Genomic DNA, 20,194 nt, shown 5'->3' with positions numbered 1-20,194 from the left:
CACATAATGGTCTGATTATTTACTAGCAGGAGAACTAACTGTGAAAGAAGAAAAATTAAATAAAAATTCATAAGAGCCAAATTCTAAAGACAGATGTGTTCATCTGACACAGGCCCAAGAGTTTCTTTGGGGGCTTTTATTATCAGCCTTTGTAGAGATTTTTCTAATTCTTAATATTTAACAATGACATTATATACCTCCCAGGCTGATTGATATGAAGGTAGTTTTGAAAATTTTTTCAGTAATTCCACATCACATCAGATGGAGCAACAAACCAGGATTTTACTTCTTGAGTTCCTAACAAATATTCTAAAACAGACCACTTTTTTTTTTCAACTCAAGTATACTGAAAATATGTGAGTGTTTACTGGCATGCTACCTCCCTACAAGAGCTGTATCTTGGAAGTGCTTTGTAAGTGGAGGGGATTATCCAGTTTGGGCCACTCTGAACCCCAGATCTTTTACTACTAATCAAATTTGAGTCCTATAGGTATTTATAAATATTTAAAGGGGTTTCCATAAAAGAAGATTCTATAAAGAAAGCAAAATATTTAGTTAATAAGGACTGAGTTCACTTTGTGGCATGAATACTGTACAGTTTCTCAACATTTAAGCATAAACAGATACACAACAAGTGAAATGTGATAGGCAGATGAAAAGGTAACCTCATTTTTATCCCACTAAGGCATTATTTTATCATAGGAAAATTTCATTAATTACTCTTCTGATTATAAAAATACTGCAGACCCTTTTTAAATCTTTTAAAACAAAACTATCAAAACAAAACTAAACAAAAGAATTAAAAAGAAAAGTCATCCACAATCTTACCATTCAGTTAGTGTTCACATGTAAAGCATATGTATATAAAATACCATCATATACATATTCTTATATAAATTTTGACTTAAATGTAGTCATAACATTTTTTCACTTGTATACTCTCATGTATATACTTACATGAATTTGTAACGTAATATACATATTCTTTCTAACCTACTTTATTTTTAATGGGTGTTTTCTTTTTATTTAAACATTTTTTAAATTTAATTTTATTATTTTTTAAAATTGTTATAAGAACAGTTAACATGAGATCTATCCTCTTAAATTTTTAAGTGCACACTACAGTATTGTTAACTATAGGCACAACGTTGTACAGCAGACCTCTAGAGCTTATTCATCTTGTATAACTGAAACTTTATGCCCATTGATTAGCACCTCCATTTTCTCCTCCTCCCCACCCCTGGAAACCACTATTCCACTCCCTGATTCTTTGAGTTTGACTACTTTAGATACGTCATTTAAGTGGAATCATGCAGTATTTGTCCTTCTGTGACTGGCTTATTTCACTTAGCGTAATGTTCACAAGGTTCATCCATGTTGTTGTATGTTGCAGGATTTTCTTCTTTTATAAGGGTGAATAATATTCCATTGCATGTATGTACCACATTTTCTTTATCCATTCATCCATCAGTGAACATTTCCATATGTTGGCTATTGTAAATAGCGCTGCAATGAACATGGGAGTGCTAATATCTCTTTGAGATCCTGATTTCAATTCTTTTAGATAAATACCCAGAAGTGGGATTGCTGGATCATATGGTAGTTCTATTTTTAACTTTTTGAGGAAACTCTATACTGTTTTCCATAGTGGCTGCACCATTTTGCATTCCCACCAACAGCATTCCAATTTCTCCACGTCTGTTTTTTCGATAATGACTATCCTAATAATTGTGAGGTAATTTCTCATTGTGGTTTTGATTTGCATTTCTCTGATGATCAGTGATGTTGAGCATCTTTTCATATACCTGTTGGCCCTATGTATATCATCTTTGGGGAAATGTCTATTCAGTTCCCTTGCCTATTTTTAAATTGGGTTATTTGTTTCTTTGCTGTTGAGTTGTAGGAGTTCTTTACATATTTTGGATATTAACCTCTTATCGGATACAGGGTTTGCAAATATTTTCTCACATTACATACATTCTCTTTTCTTTTTGTTGATTGTCTGCTTTGCTTTTAGTTTGATGTAGTCCCACTTGTCTATTTTTGATTTTGTTGCCTGTACTTTTCGATGTTGTATCCAAGAAGTCATTGCCAAGACCAATGTCAAGATGATTTTCCGCTATGTATTATTCTAGGAGTTTTATAGTTTCAGGTCTTATGTGTAAGTGTTTAATCCATTTTGAGTTGATTTTTATGTATAGTGTAAAGTAAGGGTCCAATTTCATTCTTTTGCATTTGGATATCCACTTTTTCCGACACCATTTGTTGGAGACTATCCTTTCCCCATTGTGTTTACTTGGCACCCTTACTGAAGATGCAGTTGATCATATATGTATAAGCTTATGTCTGGGCTTTGGATTCTGCCCGGTTGAATATATGTGTCTTTATGCCAGTACCATAATATTTTAATTACTGTAGCTTTGTAATATATTTTTAAATCAGGAAATGTGATGCTTCCAGCTTTCTTCTTCTTTCTCAAGATTGATTTGGCAATTCGGGGTCCTTTGTGGTTCCACATGAATTTTAGAATTGTTTTTTTATGTCTGTAAAAAAATGCCATTTAACCTGCTTTATATTTAACCTCAAATATGTGATAAATATCTTTACATGGGTATAACCATAAAATCAGTATCAACTTTTGTAGTGGTCTCATAATATTCCATTGTGTGGATGTAGTACATATCATTTAACAAAGTCTCTATTTTTAGAGCATTTATATCATTTTTCTTTTACCTCGTTTATAAATGTCTTAAGTATTCTCATACATATATCTTGTGAGTTTATCTGGTTATTTATTTGGGACACATTTCTAAAAATGATACTTTCTAGTTAGGGGGGTCTATATATATTTAAAGTTTTAGGTAAAAATTGTAAATTTTCCTCCAGAATTCCTGTAGCGGTTTATACCACCTCTGCAGTGCTTGAGATAGCTCATTTCCCCCCGTCTTCACCCGGACTGCGTCTTGTCATTAATTTTTCCTCTTTGTTAATTGGATAGACAAGACATAATATCTCAATTGTTGCTTAATTTGTATTTCCTTTACTACTGATTGAACTTATTTCACATGTTAAATGCCAACTTGTGTTTCATATCTTATGAACTACTGGCTTGTTTTATTTACCCACATTTTTACTGGAACTTTTTTACTATACTTTATAAGAACTCTTTACATAAGAATGATATTAACCTCTTATAAAAACTGTAATTCAGATATTTTCCGGACTAATGTTTGTGTTTTGTGTATGAATTTTTTTTTTTTGCGTTATGTTCTTGATTCATTTTTTGTGTTTTATTTTTTTCTTTTCTAACTTTATCGAAGTATAATTGACAAATAAAATTGTAATATATTTCACATGTACAATGTGATGATTTGATATATGTATACATTGTGAAATGGTTCCCACAATCAAGTTATTAACACATTCATCACTTCACATAGTTACCTTTTTTTCAGGTGAGAATGCTTAAGATTTACTCTCTTAGCAAATTTCAAATATATAATACGGTATTATTAACCGTAGTCACAATGCTGTACAGTAGATCTTCAGAATTACTCATCTTATAACTGAAAGTTTGCACCCTTTGACCAACCTCTTCCTATTCCCCCCAACCCCCCAGTCACTGGCTACCACCATTCTACTCTCAGTTTCTGTGAGTTCAACCTTTATTTTTTTTTCAGATTCCACATATCAGTGATACCGTACAGTATTTTCCTTTCTCTGTCTGGCTTTAGCACTATGTCCTCCACATTGTCACAAATGGCTAGATTTCCTTTTTTTTTTACAACTGAATAATATTCTGTTGTGTGTGTGTGTATTACATTTTCTTTATCCATTCACGTGTCTACAGACACTTAGGTTGTTTCCATAGCTTAGCTATTATGAATAATGCTGCAATGAACATGGGAGTACAGATATCTCTTTGAGATAGTGATTTCATTTCCTTCGGATATATACCCAATAGTGGGATTATTGGATCATACGGTAGTTCTATTTTTAATTTTTTGAGGACCCGCCATACTGTTCTGCATAGTGGCTCTACCAGTTTATGTTCCCACTAACAGTGTACAAGGGTTCCCCTTTCTCCACATCCTTGCCAATATTTGCTATTTCTTGTCTTTTTGATAATACATATCCTTTCAGGTGTGAGGTGATATCTCACTGTGGTTTTGATTTGCATTTCTCTGATGATTAGTGATATTCAACATCTTTTCATATACCTGTTGGCCATTTGTATGTCTTCTTTGGAAAAACGAGATCCTTAGCCTGTTTTTCAATCTGGTTGTTTTTTCCTGTTGACTTATAGAAGTTCCTTACATATTTTGGATATTAACCCCTTTTCAGATATATTTTCTCCCATTCTATAGCTTGCCTTTCTGTTTTGTTAATAGTTTCCTTTGCTGTGCAGAAACTTTTTAGTTTGATGTGGTATCATTTGTTTATTTTTGCTTCTGTCGTGTGAAGTTTTAGTTTACGTTTTGTGTAGTCACACCAGTCTTTTTCTTAATGAGTTTTGCCTTTTGTATTATGTATAGAAATGCTTTTACTATCCTAAATTTATATCAGTAGATCCTTTGATTTTCTTCTAGTTTGTAGTTTTTTCCATTTATACTTTAATTGATCTGTAATTTATTTTGGTATAAAGTTGGAGGTATGAATATAACTATTTCTTTTCAGGAAATCTAATCTAGTTACTTTCATACCAATTTTTCATTAATTGGAAATACTTTCATTATCACTTACTAGATCCTCAGATCCTTATATATATTGAGTCTGTCCATTCTATTAATAAGTTACCAAGTTTGGTAGAAATATTGCACTATTCATTATAACTTTATAATACACCTTTATATTATATGGAAAGTTCTTCCTTATTAGTCTTTGTTTTCACAGATTTTGAGATCAAATTGAGTCCTATAATCTAGTTCCCCAGAAAAACTTTCATTCAGATTTTGATTTGAATTGTGTTAAATTTATAGATTAATTTGGAGAAAACTGATATATTTATAATATAGACACTTCCTATCCAGAAACATGGCTACCAGCACATTTTTGAACTCTTGTTTTATGTTCATCAGTAAAATGTTTTTCTTCCCTTAAATCCAGCATTTTACTTTATTGTCCCTTTAACAGCATTTCTTCATTATGTCAAGAGTATTACTTTATGGACAATTGCTATTCCCAACATTAGTTATCTGCTCTTTACCTCTACCACTTAACATCACTCTTGGGATTTGCTATTTACCTGTTTAATTTCACCAGTTAGTAGCAAATCTGGCAACGTCTGCGTTAACTGGAAGTTCTCATAGAGTCACAAGGTCATGGGAGAATGGCATTTCTACAGTGAGAGAGGGAAAATTCCAGTTGTTTTTCCTTTTTCTTTTCTTGGTCTAGTTTTCAATTAGTTCCCGAGATAAATTGTTCTGGCTCACATGTTGTGATTTTATGGTGACTACAGGGTGTGAATTGTGGAGTAAAAAGAAGGTTCCTATGACCACTTGTCTCCCGGGAGAGGCTGCATTCCACCATAATCGGGCCATTCTTTTGGTTTAAGGCTCTGTCGCCAACACAACGAAAATAACTCTTGGAGGAATAATTCCTTAGATTATTATAACCTAGTAACATTTTAATTCACAGATTATTTCCATCTGGATTGCTATATAAGAGCAATACCCTGACCATTATGAGACACTGGACATGTAAGTTTTAATAGTGGGGTGGTGCCAAAAATAGGTGTTTGGAAGAGTGGACCATGGTAGAGGGCTGTGGATGGAAAGGGGACATCACAAAATGACAAAGTTGGAGGAAGAGATGTGGTTTTTTGAAGAGAGAGAGAGGGTGTTAATGAAAAGTTAGGAGAGCTCAGAAAATGAAACTTCTTTTTTTGTCTATAGCTTGTCCTGCCGAATTGTATAGAAAAATTGCTTGAGGAATAGAGGAAAAGAGTGGGTGGAGGTTATAGCTGGTTTTACAGTAAGATCCATTAAGTTTCCTTCCCATTAGCCCAATCTCAGCCAACAGAAGGCAGGGTTATTACTACTAAAAAGCAAGCCAGTGGCAGGGCTGCTACCATGGATAGAATTCTACTGTCATCAGTGCAATCATTTTTAGTGACACATTGAAACAAACATCCAGGCCAGAATTACTTCTTTAAAATATATTTTTTCCCCAACTGTAATCATTAGGTTAATCATTCAATACTGCATTTTCTAATAAAATATATAGCCACTTTATTCTACCTAGTAATTTATATGGCATCATCACTGATGTGACAAAAAAAAAAGTCACTTCTAAGCAGCAATGTTCATGTGCAGCACACACAGCTGCCACTTGAAGCTCAGCTCACAATCAATTTGATAAGTCAATCAGTTTTCATTTTGTCTTCATCTCCTAGGTAACCAGAGCATCCATCCAGACCCTTGCCAAGGGAGAACATTTAAAAAGTAATAGGTATTCATAATCGGTTTTCTTCTAATGCTGACTTAATAGAAAAGCAAAGAGCTACCCATGCAGTATTTTAAATCACGGTAACACAGATTTTCTGTGATTCTGGAGAGAGAGCTTGAGGAGGAATGGACTACAGAATACAACATCATTGTATTTCAGTCTCTTATGATCTATCAGGGATAAAAACTGCACCACCTGCTATGTCTATTATGTATTTAATGTGAATAACAAGCATCCCACTGCTGGTTATTAAAACAAATCTTAAGCCATCTGACGTTATACTTATAACTCGTCCCCTGCTTCAGGACTCTGGAAAGACATGACTTGAGGGGAGTGCATTGGGGCAGACCTTTTGATGTGAATACAAGGCATCTGGCCTCAAAGGAAGTCATTTATCTGCCTCCAGATCCCTTAAAAAAAGCATTATGTAAAATATAATTATAAAACAGTATTATTGGCACAAGGTAGAGGATGAAAATTTCCAGCAGTTGCAAAAAGCATTAAGTTTTGTGTTGCCTGAATCCTCTTGGTGTGTGAAGTCATGAGAAAAATGGAACATTTGGTGTTTTTAGGAATAACTCACATGCAGGAAGTCATCGATCTTGCTCAGTTTGTTGATCAGGGCGACATTCAAACTCCATTGACTGCACAGGCTTCAAGTTCAGCTGGGCCTACACCATCTACCTGGACACAGCTAGTTGGCTTATTGGCTGTTATTTCCTATGGGAAATTTTAACCCATGCCTTGTAAAGGTTCAGCGCTAAATATACATTGGAGAAGAGTAATGTTTGTTGAATACCTATTGGAATTGAGAAAAGCAAGAATCTGAAAATAATAAAATAGTATGAATGGGACTATCAGTCCTTGACTTTCTATGTAATAAATATTGTTTTGTTTTGTTTTTTTTTTTTTTGCTTGAGGAAGATTGTCCCTGAGCTAACATCTGTGCCAATCTTCCTCTATTTTATATATGGGATGCCACCACAGCATGGCTTGATGAGTGGTGTGTAGGTCTGCATCCAGGATCTGAACCTGTGAACCCCAGGCCACTGAAGCAGAGTGCACAAACTTAACCACTGTGCCACTGGGCTGGCCCAATAAATATTGTTTTTGCTTGAATATTTTGAGGGATTTAGAAACTATTCAACGTCTTGGTTCTATATCCAAGAACAAGATGGAGGCAAAGATAGGACACAGCATGCTCTGACAGGACGACCACTTACCTAAAAATCTATTCTGATTCTTTTAGGGCCTTTCAGTGGAAACTTGAAGACATCATTCATTTCTCTTTGGGCCTCATCTGTAAAATGAAAAATGTTGATGAAGAGGACATTGAGTTTCTCCCAACTCCCAAATACTATGGTTTTATCTAACAGACTACAAGCACTTTAGGAGTTTCTTCTTACACCTACATATGTGCATATAGACTATGTTTATTTAAAATGCCCTAAAACTCTGAGGAACATATAATCAGGTATTTAATACTTAAGATTTATATTAGAGGTTCAAAATAATATTTGACTGGGTGTCTATATAATATATATATATTTTTTTTGCTGAGGAAGATTCACCCTGAGCTAACATCTGTACCAATCTTCCTCTACTTTGTATGCAGGTTGCCACCACAGTATAGCCGCCAACAAGTGGTGTAGGCCCATGCCTGGGGACTGAACCCACCGAAGCAGAGCACACAAAACTTAACAACTAGGCCAAGGGGCTGGCCCCCTGTTCAATCATTTTTTATGTCAAAAAAATTAAAATATAACAAAACAAAAAACAAGCAATGCCGTGTGTTTGGATTTGAATCTGCTTGAGTTCGTTTTACTTCATATCAACCTGCAGTGTAAGAGCCAAACCCCAGACAGTCTGGGATCTTTTCAGCAAACAGATGAGTCCATGATGTGCCAATTAATGCAAGGCTTGCAAGGTTATTTACAACCCAAGTAAATACATTCCATTTTTCAAAAACAAATAGGTCATATGAACTAAATGGTGAATATTTTACAAACTCATTAGTTGAAGGTTCTATTCCTGAGGAATCAAGCCAGAATTTGGGGGTAAACAGTTAAACATTTCTGGAAGCTTCTTGATTCTTCTTGGTAAATATAACAAGAGACAGAGCCTCTTTTCTAAACATAACAAGAGACAGAGTTCAGATTCAAATTTAATAAGACCTTTGTCTCGTACAGAACTTTTTGCAGCTCCCCTGTGGTCCTTGCTGAGGAGAATAACAATCAGTTTATAGGACTTGGAGAAGTCCTGTGTCATCAGGATTCAGGCCTGCTAAAACTTCATGAAATACCATTGTCACCTATAGTTGATTTTAATTTTAATTATAGCCAAATCAAAGTATTTTATATATATATTTTTATATAAATATAATATACAAAATATTATAAAAGAACATTTTATTTAATATAAAAATAAAATACATAAAATTAAAAATATATATTCCATTCTTCTTCTCTCCTCTCCTCTTCCCTCCTCTCCTCTCTGTCTCTCTCTATCTCTCTGCCTCTGTCTCTGTATTTCCACACTTAGCTGCAATGCTTGGGAAAAGTACAGTGAGAATCACTGTAAGTTGCATTTCTTGAAAGCTAAAGATATTTTTATACCTATTCTGCTATATAGATTTTTTATATCCTTTTTCTCCTGCCTAGAAACTGAGAGGGTTGCCTTACACTAACATTTCCACTATTGTTTAAAATAGTTTAGGTGATTTTCAGTGCTAAATTTAAGCATGTTAGATTCCAGAAATATCAATTGGATACAAAGTTGAGAATTATTCATAAGGAATTTTGTAGTTAGTGTTCTTGAGGGAATCGAGGAAATCACGTACTTAAATAATACTAAATAACAATATCAACTCTTGTGCATCTGGGCTCTTGGCTCCACTGTTACCACCACCTTAATTATTACTAACTGTCCCTACATCTTTGGGTCACTGCCTCAATATTCAGGGTCTGACTGGAAAGCACCCGACCAGCCAAAATTGGGTTTCATGCCTTTGGCCTAGTTGCTGAAATATTGGGAGAAGGAATCAATTCTTTCAAATTCTAAGTGAGAAGTGGGGCCCTGAATCTCATTTACTTTTGCAGACCTCCAAATGAAGTGGAAATATCCAGTACATTTGATGTTCAAGGTCTTTTGTATTCTGGCTTAGCCTACTTCTTCAACAGGATTACCTGATTATTTCAGCCATGTGTCCAAGGCTTCTGCTAACCTGAACGACTTGCTATCCCTTGTGTATGTTATGTGGCATCTGATTTGGTTACTCTTCTTCCTCATCATCATTTTATTTTCTCTGCAGAGGACCTTTTCACCTACGGTCACATGCCACCTGTCCTTGAATGTCTAATTCAAATGCCATCAGCTCTATTAAGATTTTATTGTCTTGTTCTCCAAGCCAGAAAAAAAATCTTTTTTGATAAGATCAAACACCAGTTGTTGGTAAATTGAAGTGTAGAATGTAAAATATAGTCGCAAGCTTAGGGAAAAATGAGGCCACCGTAAGGGTACGCTAGCAAGAAAGGAAACTAGATGATAATGTTTCTCCTTCAGGAACTAGCACCTTCCTGAGGCACTGATTTCCTTCTCGCTCATGTTAAGGTTATCTGTGTCTATGCCTTACCCCTGTTTGTGGACTTAATGCAACTTGAGGGCAGGAACTATGTTTGATTAACTTGGAATCCTCCGCAGGACCTGGCACAGTGGATTAGCATGAAGCAGCTGCTCGGTCCAGAGAAAGAAGCAGTGACATAAACCAAGACACAACACACACTGTGCTAAGGAGCATGGTGCGTGGAAATAAGAGGTGCAGTGGGGACACGAGTGCAGACATAGTAGTAACGCAAGTGGAGACACTGGGGAATCAAATGGACTCTCAGGGACCAAGAAAAGCATCTCAGAGGGAATTGAACTGGGAAGTGAAGGAGGAGTGTATTTTTGCCAAGCAGACAAGCGGCAGAGGGATCAACATTTAGATTTTATCTTTAATATGAGGAAGGACTTTTTAATAATAAATAATCTCCAACAAAGATTGAAATGCCTCACAAAGTCATGGACCTGGAGGTGTTTAATCAGAGGCTGCTTGACTCCTTTTGTGGAATTTATGGAGGAAATTCATGTACTCTTTGGATGAGACCTCTTAGGACCTGAAAAATCTGAATTTATATGATTCTTACCATAAAATCCTACAGGAATTTAAAGATTAAAGAATGATTGGAGTAGAGAATTTTCATTAGCTAAATATGTATTACTTTTGAAAAAAGAGACAAAATAAAACTATTTCTTTGGCTTGTAGGAAAACATACATCTCATTCTGAGAGAAAAACATAAAGAATTATCTTTATAACCAGAGCTATTACTAGACTCAACATGACTAGAGAACATCCTACCAAAATCCATCTCCTATTTCCAGATAAAAACCTTGACAAATGAGACTACCAGCCTTGATTATAAAGAAAATTTAGTTTTTTTCCCCACTTTTCCTTCAAATCCATGCTATGGGACTAGTTATTCTGCTTTCTCTGGAGAAAATCTGAGGTCACTTTCATCTTCCAGATAATTTCATTCCCATCATTGGTATGTCTAGATATGTGTAATGATCAAATAATTTTGTTTTAAAGTCAAAGCTTCTCCCCTTCCCTAGGGGAGGTCTGCTGTAGTCCAGAACCTATGTGAAGGAAATGGGGCAGGGCCAGCTTCTCCTGCTCCCACATTACTTCCTACCTCTCCTCCCTTTTTTTGCTCTATTTCTAGCTCCACCAGGATCATGCAGAGGAAGGGAGCAGGAAAGGTTTTACTTGGTTAGTCTGCCATAAGCATTCTCTGGGCTTGGCAGATGGACAATGGAGGGTTGTAGGTTCCTTGTAGATCTGCCCTCAGCCAGGGATCTCTCCCCAGCAGTTTCTTGACATGGATGGTCAATCTCCAGCTGCTCATATCAGGACACATATGTCAAGCACTCCAAATAAATCTTCTGAATCTTTTTCCATCACACTTAGGTTGAGGAGAGAAATAGTTCCTCTTCTCCTCCAAAGTAGGGGAGAGAGAAACAGCCACAGCACTCCAACATTTTTTTCAAAAGAAATTCTCTTTCAAATATCCAGTTTCAATCTCTTAAACACTTAAAAGTGGGTGCTAAAATAAGTTGCAAAATTGGGTTTTGACAGTCTTCTTTTCAAATATTGTTCTTTTTTGGTGGTCTAGCAACTCAGTTTGCAACACGATAATAATTGATATTTTTGACTTAGGGCCTCGGTCACAGCTGATACTAGTCCTATTTTTTTTTTTTTAATTTTTTGTTTATTGCAGTAACATTGGTTTATAACATTGCAAAAATTTCAGGTGTACATCATTGTACTTCTATTTCTGCATGGACTACATCATGTTCACCACCAAAATACTAATTACAACCCATCACCACACACATGTACCGAATTATCCCTTTCACCCTCCTCCCTCCCCCCTTCCCCTCTGGTAACCACCAATCCAATCTCTGTCTCTATGTGTTTGTTTATTGTTGTTATTATCTACTACTTAATGAAGGAAATCATATGGTATTTGGCCTTCTCCCTCTGACTTATTTCACTTTGCATTATACCCTCAATGTCCATCCATTTTGTCACAAATGGCTGGATTTTGTCATTTCTTATGGCTGAGTAGTATTCCATTGTGTATATATACCACATCTTCTTTATCCATTCGTCCCTTGATGGGCACTTAGGTTGCTTCCAAGTCTTGGCTATTGTGAATAAGGCTGCAATGAACACAGGGGTGCATGTACCTTTGCAAATTGGTGTTTTCAAGTTCTTTGGATAAATACCCAACAGTGGAATAGCTGGATCATATGGTAGTTCTATCCTTGCTTTTTTGAGGAATCTCCATACTGTTTTCCATAGTGGCTGCACCAGTTTGCACTCCCACCAGCAGTGTATGAGAGTTCCCTTCTCTCCACATCCTCTCCAACACATGTTGTTTCCTGTCTTGTTAATTAAAGCCATTCTGACGGGCGTGAGGTGATATCTCATTGTAGTTTTGATTTGCATTTCCCTGATAGTTAGTGATTTTGAACATCTTTTCATGTGTCTGTTGGCCATCTGTATATCTTCTTTGGAGAAATGTCTGTTCAGGTCTTTTGCCCATTTTTTAATCGGGTTGGTAGTTTTTTTGTTGTTGAGATGCATGAGTTCTTTATATATTTTGGAGATTAAGCCCTTATCAGATGTATGGTTTGCAAATATCTTCTCCCAATTGTTAGGTTGTCTTTTCGTTTTGTTGATGGTTTCCTTTGCTGTGCAGAAGCTTTTTAGTTTGATGTAGTCCCATTTGTTTATTTTTTCTATTGTTTCTCTTGCCTGGTCAGATGTGGTGTTTGAAAAGATGTTGCTAAGACCGATGTCGAAGAGCGTACTGCCTATGTTTTCTTCTAGAACTTTCACAGTTTCAGGACTTACATTTAAGTCTTTAATCCATTTGGAGTTAATTTTTGTATATGGTGTAAGGTAAGGATCTACTTTCATTTTTTTGCATATGGCTGTCCAGTTTTCCCAACACCATTTGTTGAAGAGACTTTCTTTACCCCTTTGTATGTTCTTGGCTCCTTTGTCAAAGATTAGCTGTCCATAGATGTGTGGGTTTATTTCTGGGCTTTCGATTCTATTCCATTGATCTGTGTGTCTGTTTTTGTGCCAGTACCATGCTGTTTTGGTTACTATAGCTTTGTAGTATATTTTGAAATCAGGGAGTGTGATACCTCCAGCTTTGTTCTTTTTTCTCAGGATTCCTTTAGCTATTCGGGGTCTTTTGTTGTTCCATATGAATTTTAGGATTCTTTGTTCTATTTCTGTGAAAAATGTTGTTGGAACTTTGATAGGGATTGCATTGAATCTATAGATGGCTTTAGGAAGTATGGACAATTAACTATGTTAATTCTTCCAATCCAAGAGCACGGAATATCTTTCCATTTCTTTGTGTCTTCTTCAATTTCTTTCAGCAATGTTTTATAGTTTTTGGTGTACAGATCTTTCACCTCTTTGGTAAGTTTATTCCTAGGTATTTTATTCTTTTTGTTGCAATTGTAAATGGGATGGTATTCTTAATTTCTCTTTCTGCTACTTCGTTGTTAGTGTACAGAAATGCAACTGATTTTTGTATGTTGATTTTGTATCCTGCAACTTTACCATATTCGTTTATTACTTCTAAAAGTTTTCTGGTGGATTCTTTAGGGTTTTCTATATATAAAATCATGTCATCTGCAAATAGTGACAGTTTCACTTCTTCCTTTCCAATTTGGATCCCTTTTATTTCTTTCTCTTGCCTGATTGCTCTGGCTAGGACTTCCAATTCTATGTTAAATAGGAGTGGTGACAGTGGGCATCCTTGTCTGGTTCCTGTTCTTAGAGGGATAGCTTTCAGTTTTTCACCATTGAGGATGATATTAGCTGTGGGTTTCTCATATATGGTCTTTATTATGTTGAGGTACTTTCCTTCTATACCCATTTTATTCAGAGTTTTTATCATAAATGGATGCTGGATCTTGTCAAATGCTTTCTCTGCATCTATTGAGATGATCATGTGATTTTTGTTCTTCATTTTATTAATGTGGTGTATTATGTTGATTGATTTTCGAATGTTAAACCATCCCTGCATCCCTGGAATAAATCCCACTTGATCATGGTGTATAATCTTTTTAACGTATTGTTGTATGCGATTTGCTAGTATTTTGTTGAGGATTTTCACATCGATGTTCATCAGTGATATTGGCCTGTAATTTTCTTTTTTTTGTGTTGTCCTTGTCTGGTTTTGGTATCAGGGTAATGTCAGCTTCATAGAATGAGTTAGGGAGCTTCCCCCCCTCCTCAATTTTTTGGAAGAGTTTGAGAAGGATAGGTATTAAGTCTTCTTTGAATGTTTGGTAGAATTCACCAGGGAAGCCGTCTGGTCCTGGACTTTTATTTTTGGGGAGGTTTTTGATTACTGTTTCGATCTCCTTACTGGTGATTGGTCTATTCAAATTCTCTACTTCTTCTTGATCCAGTTTTGGAAGGTTGTATGATTCTAAGAATTTATCCATTTCTTCCAGATTGTCGAATTGGTTGGCATATAGTTTTTCATAGTATTCTCTTATAATCTTTTGTATTTCTGAGGTTTCTGTTGTAACCTCTCCTCTTTCATTTCTGATTTTACTTATTTGTGCCTTCTCTCTTTTTTCTTGGTGAGTCTAGCTAAAGGTTTGTCTATTTTGTTGATCTTTTCAAAGAACCAGCTCTTGGTTTTATTAATTTTTCTATTGTTTTTTTAGTCTCTATTTCATTTATTTCTGCTCTGATTTTTATTATTTCCCTTCTTCTACTGATTTTGGGCTTTGTTTGTTCTTCTTTTTCCAGTTCCTTTAGGTGCATTTTTAGATTGTTTATTTGAGATTTTTCTTGTTTGTTGAGATAGGCCTGTATTGCTATAAACTTCCCTCTTAGAACCGCTTTTGCTGTATCCCATAAATTCTGGCATGTCGTATTTTCATTTTCATTTGTCTCCAGGTATTTTTTGATTTCTTCTTTGATTTCTTCCTTAACCCAGTCGTTGTTCAGTAGCATTTTGTTTAATCTCCATGTATTTGTGGCTTTTCTGATTTTCTTCCTATAGTTGATTTCTAGTTTCATACCGTTGTGGTCAGAAAAGATGCTTGGTATTATTTCAATCTTCTTAAATTTATGGAGACTTGTTTTGTGGCCTAATATGTGATCAATCCTGGAGAATGTTCCATGTGCATTTGAAAAGAACGTGTATTCTTCGGTTTTTGGATGGAATGCTCGGTATATATCTACTAGGTCCATCTGTTCTGAGGTGTCGTTTAAGGCCAATGTTTCCTTATTGATCTTCTGTTTGGATGATCTATCCGTTGGTGTAAGTGGAGTGTTAAAGTCCCCTACTATTATTGTGTTACTGTCTATTTCTGTTTTTATGTATGTTAATAATTGCTTTATATATTTAGGTGCACCTACATTGGGTGCGTAGATATTTACAAGTGTTATATCCTCTTGTTGGATTGTTCCCTTGATCATTATGTAATGCCCTTCTTTGTCTCTTTTTACAGTTTTTGTTTTAAAGTCTATTTTGTCTGATATGAGTACTGCTACCCCAGCTTTCTTTTCATTGCCATTTGCGTGGAGTATCTTTTTCCATCCCTTCACTTTCAGTTTGTGAGTGTCTTTAGGTCTGAAGTGTGTCTCTTGTATACAGCATACATATGGGTCTTGTTTTTTTATCCAGTCAGCCACCCTATGCCTTTTAATTGGGGCATTTAGTCCATTGACATTTAAAGTAGCTATTGATAAGTATGTACTTACTGCCATTTTTTAACTTTTGTTTTTTTTTTCCTCAGTGTTTTAGTAGTCCTTCTCTGTTCCTTACTTCTTCTATACAGAATTGATGGTCACTTTAGTTTGACCTCTGTCTGAAAGCTGTACTCTTTAACTACCCTCCTCCCTCCTTTTATGTTTTTGATATCATATCTAACCTCTTTTTTGTGCATTTGTATCCATTACGTTCTAATCGTGGAAATAGATAATTTTTCCTATTTGTGGTCTTCTCTTTTCCCCTTAAATCAGTCCCTTTAACATTTCTTGTAACACTGGTTTCTTGGTGACAAACTCCTTTAATTTTTGCTTATCTGGGAAAATTTTGATCTCTCCTTCCATTTTGAACGATAACCTTGCTGGGTAGAGTATTCTTGGCTGTAAGTTTTTTCCTTTTAGCACTTTAAATATATCGTGCCATTCTCTTCTAGCCTGTAAGGTTTCTGCTGAGAAGTCAGCTGATAGCCTTATGGGGTTTCCTTTGTATGTAACTTGACATTCTCTTGCAGCTTTTAGGATTCTCTCTTTATCTTTAATTCTGGACATTTTGATTATGATGTGTCTTGGTGTGGGCCTCTTTGGGTTTATCTTGTTTGGGGCTCTCTGTGCATCCTGTACCTGGATGTCTGTTTCCTTCCTTAGGTTAGGGAAGTTTTCATCTATTATTTCTTGAAATAGATTCTCTGCCCCCTTGTCTCGCTCTTCTCCTTCCGGGACACCTATAACACGGATGTTAGTGTGCTTGATGTTGTCCCAGAGGTCCCTTAGACTGTCCTCACTCTTTTTAATTCTTTTCTCTTTTACCTGTTCACCTTGGGTAATTTCTTCTAGTCTTTTTTCCAGCTCACTGATCCGTTCTTCTGTATCCTCTACTCTGCTTTTGAGTCCCTCTAATGAGTTTTTCATTTCCAGTATTGTATTCTTCATTTCTGATTGGTTCTTTTTTATATCTTCCATTTCTTTGTTGACATTCTCACTGAGTTCATCTATTCTTCTCCCCAGATCAGTGAGCATCCTTAACACTCTTAGTTTGAACTCTCTGTCAGGTAGGTTGCTCATTTCTGTTTCACTTAGTTCCTTTTCTGGGGTTTTGTCCTGTTCCCTTACTTGGAATGTATTCTTTTGCCTCCTCATTTTGCCTCTTTCCCTGTGCTTGTGTCTACGTATTAGGTAGGTCAGCTACGTCTCCTGCTCTTGGATAGGTGACCTTATGTAAGTGATGCCTTAGGAGGCTTCCAGTGTGCTTCCCTCAGTTCTCAATGTTCCAGGGGTGGCCCCTATGTGGGCTACGTGTGTCCTTCTACTGTGGCCTGTTAGCTCTCCCTATAGGTGCCCAGGGAGGCTGAGTTATGCTCCTGGCCAGCTGTTGTAATGCTCAGCTGCTTGTAGTTGTTGTGGGCCCTTCAGTCTCTTTATCAGGTGTGGGGAGCCCCAGCACAGTTGGCTGTAAGTTCTAATACCACATTTGTGTTGCAGTATTTCTTTTAAGTGAGTAGGCCCCCAGTGTGGCAGGTTGTTAGGCTCAGGGCCTTAGAATTGCTGTAAACCTCTAGCCTATTAGGTCTCTTGTCAGCTCTCTGAGGATTGCAGCTGGGTGGGGCTGGCCTCAGGCACAGGAGCACCCAATTGTTTCAGGCTTTGGAAGGTGGGGCAAACCTCCTATGTGGGTCTTTGAGAAGCACAAGTCTTCTGCAGCTGACAAGCCCTGTTGCCCACAGGTCCACACACACAGTCAACACAGTCCTGCCCGGTGTGAGTGCCCCGACCTCCCCAAGCGGACCCAGTCTCTCCACGGCGGGAGCCCCACACACTCCGCCACCACCCCACACTCTCCACCCGCTCCTTGTGCACACCCTGCCCCGCTCAAGTCAGCTCAGTTGCCAGGCTGCAGAGCATCCAGTCACCAATCTATGCAGGCCCACACGTTGCCTGAGGGCTTGTTGTTGGGTGGGGCCAGTCTCTAGGGTGGGCTGCCTGCCCTGGCTGAGCTGGATTAAATCGGTGCTCTAGCGGGTGGAGCAGACCCTGGGCTAGCAGGTCTCAGGGAAAACTCCAATGGCATCTGTGTCAGCACTCTCACACCAGGCCACAACAATGGCCACCGCCAATGTCCCAGTCCCTGGAGAGGTCTCACCCCTCACCGAGATGCACTCAGGGCCTATTGGGTGAGTCTCTTGTCACTGAAGCACTGTGCACCTTTCTTTCTGGTGATTTTAGGATGCTTTCTGGAACGGGTGAGTTTGTGCGCGGGCCCTTTAAGAGCCAGTTTTAGTTTCTTTGTGAACCGGGTTTTCTGGGGGTGCTCCCCAGTGTTTTAGTAGCAGCAAAGTCAGATATTATGCCGCTGGTGTCGATTGTGCTGGGTCCACAAAATGCCCACAGCGGGGGCGCTCCTGGCTCAGGACCCCGCGCCTCCAGGGAGGCTGCGTACCTGTGAGCTGCTCCCGGCGGCCGTGAAGCTGGCGGCTTGTGAAGGCGGCGTTTTTCCTCTCCGGAAGGGAGTCTCTGCCTCTTCTACCCCAGTCAGGATTGTCCGTTGTTGCAGGAGTTCCTCTTATCCAGTTTTCAGTTCTGTCTCAGGGGTAATTTTTCCACGAGTAGTTGTAGATTGGCTGTGTCCACGGGAGGAGGTGAGTTCAGAGTCTGCCTACGCCGCCATCTTGACTCCCTCTCACTAGTCCTATTTTAATATCCTTCTGTCTTAGGATCTTCCTAAAGAAACCACAAAGGTGAAATTCACTAGATATTTACTAAATGTATAAAAGAATATCATAGGCTTGTCCCTTGGCCTGCAGGGAATATTTGACTATGATAAAGCTCTAATAGAGTTATAGTCTTAAGGTATTTTGGGGTGGGGCTGCTCTGCTGCTTCTCTTTCCTGGTTTCCCAAAGTCTTATATGAACTTTGGTAACTATATGTTACTTAACTGCCAGATATCTAATGAGCTACTTACTGCTGCTCCCATTTGTGTCTCGTTTCACTTTCTTTAATCTGTATTTTTCCATGATGTCATTCAAATAAGGGAAACACAATAGCTCCTCTCTTGTGCACTTTAAAAGCTTCCTGGGGAATAAGAAAAAGGTTCACCAGATTTTCTATAAAGTATTTCTCCTCATTCTATGGAGAAAGGGCTTCCTTAGCTTCCTCACACCAATAATAAATTGTTAAAGAGGTCTCATGGGCAGGAGAGGGAAATGCGGTTCTGCTGACAGCACTGTGGCAAACACTCCTATTAATTATAAAAATAACAAGGGTGAAAGTTCAAAATCCAAACCTGGCTCTCAGAACTGCTTTTTTTTTTCTAAGATAGATTTCAGCTTTCAACATCGAACTTCCTGAGAAATAGACTGTAACTTGATCCTAAAGATTAGTTTAGCATACTCTACTTTCTGCTTTGGGTTTTAAACAGAAAAAACCCAAATTAACTAATAATAATGATAGTGATAATAATAATAGTAATAATACAGTGTGTGATAGTGTCAGAGCCCAGGATTAGGCCAGGTAGGGAAGAAGAGGCTATTTGCAAGCACTGGGCATGGGCCACCATCCAACACAGAAGATAGGAGTGGATGTATAGGGCTTGTGGCCAGAGACCACAGAACAAATGCAGGGTAAGTTAGGGCAGAGTAAAAAAAATGCCAAATGACTCTTAGACTACAGCTGAATTGAAAACCAGAGAGCATTTTCGGTTAATGGAGGCAGAGTGTAGGAGAACAACTGCCACCCACTTCAGGGAATTTTGATAACAATTTGATAACATGCCAGGCTTCAGTTTTATTGGCCTTGCTCCCTACATAGGGAGCTTTCCTGGAGGTACGTTTAAAGAGGCCATGAGACTCTAGGCAAATGGTCCATAAGGATGTCTTTCTTTTTGTTATAAATGTGGTGTAATGACATGCCTCATTTACCAGTTAGAGCCATAATGGCTTATTCAGATCAGTCATGCCAAGGGTTACTCAGGGACTGTTCAATAGACATATGTTTCTTCTGCCAGCAAATACATTTAGTCCTCCTGCTATAGTGTATTACATTGTGATATGTTGGTTCTTCATGAGTTGTTAAACAGGCCTAGGTAGGGAAGGGAGAAAATTTATGCCATGCAATTGGCTTCATCCTCCCATTGATTATTTCCCATAATCCTATCATCATAGTCCATTTTTTTTTTGCAAAAGAAAAGCAAAAGCAAATTTAATAGTTACAAAATAGATCCCTTTCATAAAAAATATCTGGATATGGTCTATTTTCCATGAGTGTAATAACACATCCATCTATGATTCTACCCACTTGTTTTCTAGACACTTCAAGTTAGACGAATTAAATGACTAAAACTCAATACTGACCCTAGCTATTTATTCTTCTTTAAAGATTATTTTTCCAGGCTACTACT

At 37.4% G+C, this 20,194-nt stretch overlaps 1 protein-coding gene across 1 annotated transcript in view; it reads left to right on the top strand.

The window, feature by feature from the left end:
- The first annotated feature begins 17,859 nt into the window (after positions 1-17,859).
- Positions 17,860-20,194, top strand: part of LOC147913454 (uncharacterized) — a 42,804-nt gene continuing 40,469 nt past the window's right edge. The window contains exon 1 of the mRNA XM_087417848.1: positions 17,860-17,971. Coding sequence (XP_087273974.1) covers positions 17,862-17,971 — 110 coding nt within the window. The 5' untranslated portion in view covers positions 17,860-17,861. The remainder of the gene's footprint in view (positions 17,972-20,194) is intronic.

The sequence above is a fragment of the Ceratotherium simum genome, chromosome 27 (assembly GCF_057802395.1).
Source record: "Ceratotherium simum simum isolate JZ-2026a chromosome 27, ASM5780239v1, whole genome shotgun sequence".
NCBI classification, from domain to species: Eukaryota; Metazoa; Chordata; class Mammalia; order Perissodactyla; family Rhinocerotidae; genus Ceratotherium; species Ceratotherium simum.
Note: the sequence above shows the minus strand (reverse complement) of the source record. Positions and strands in the feature narration are given on the sequence as shown.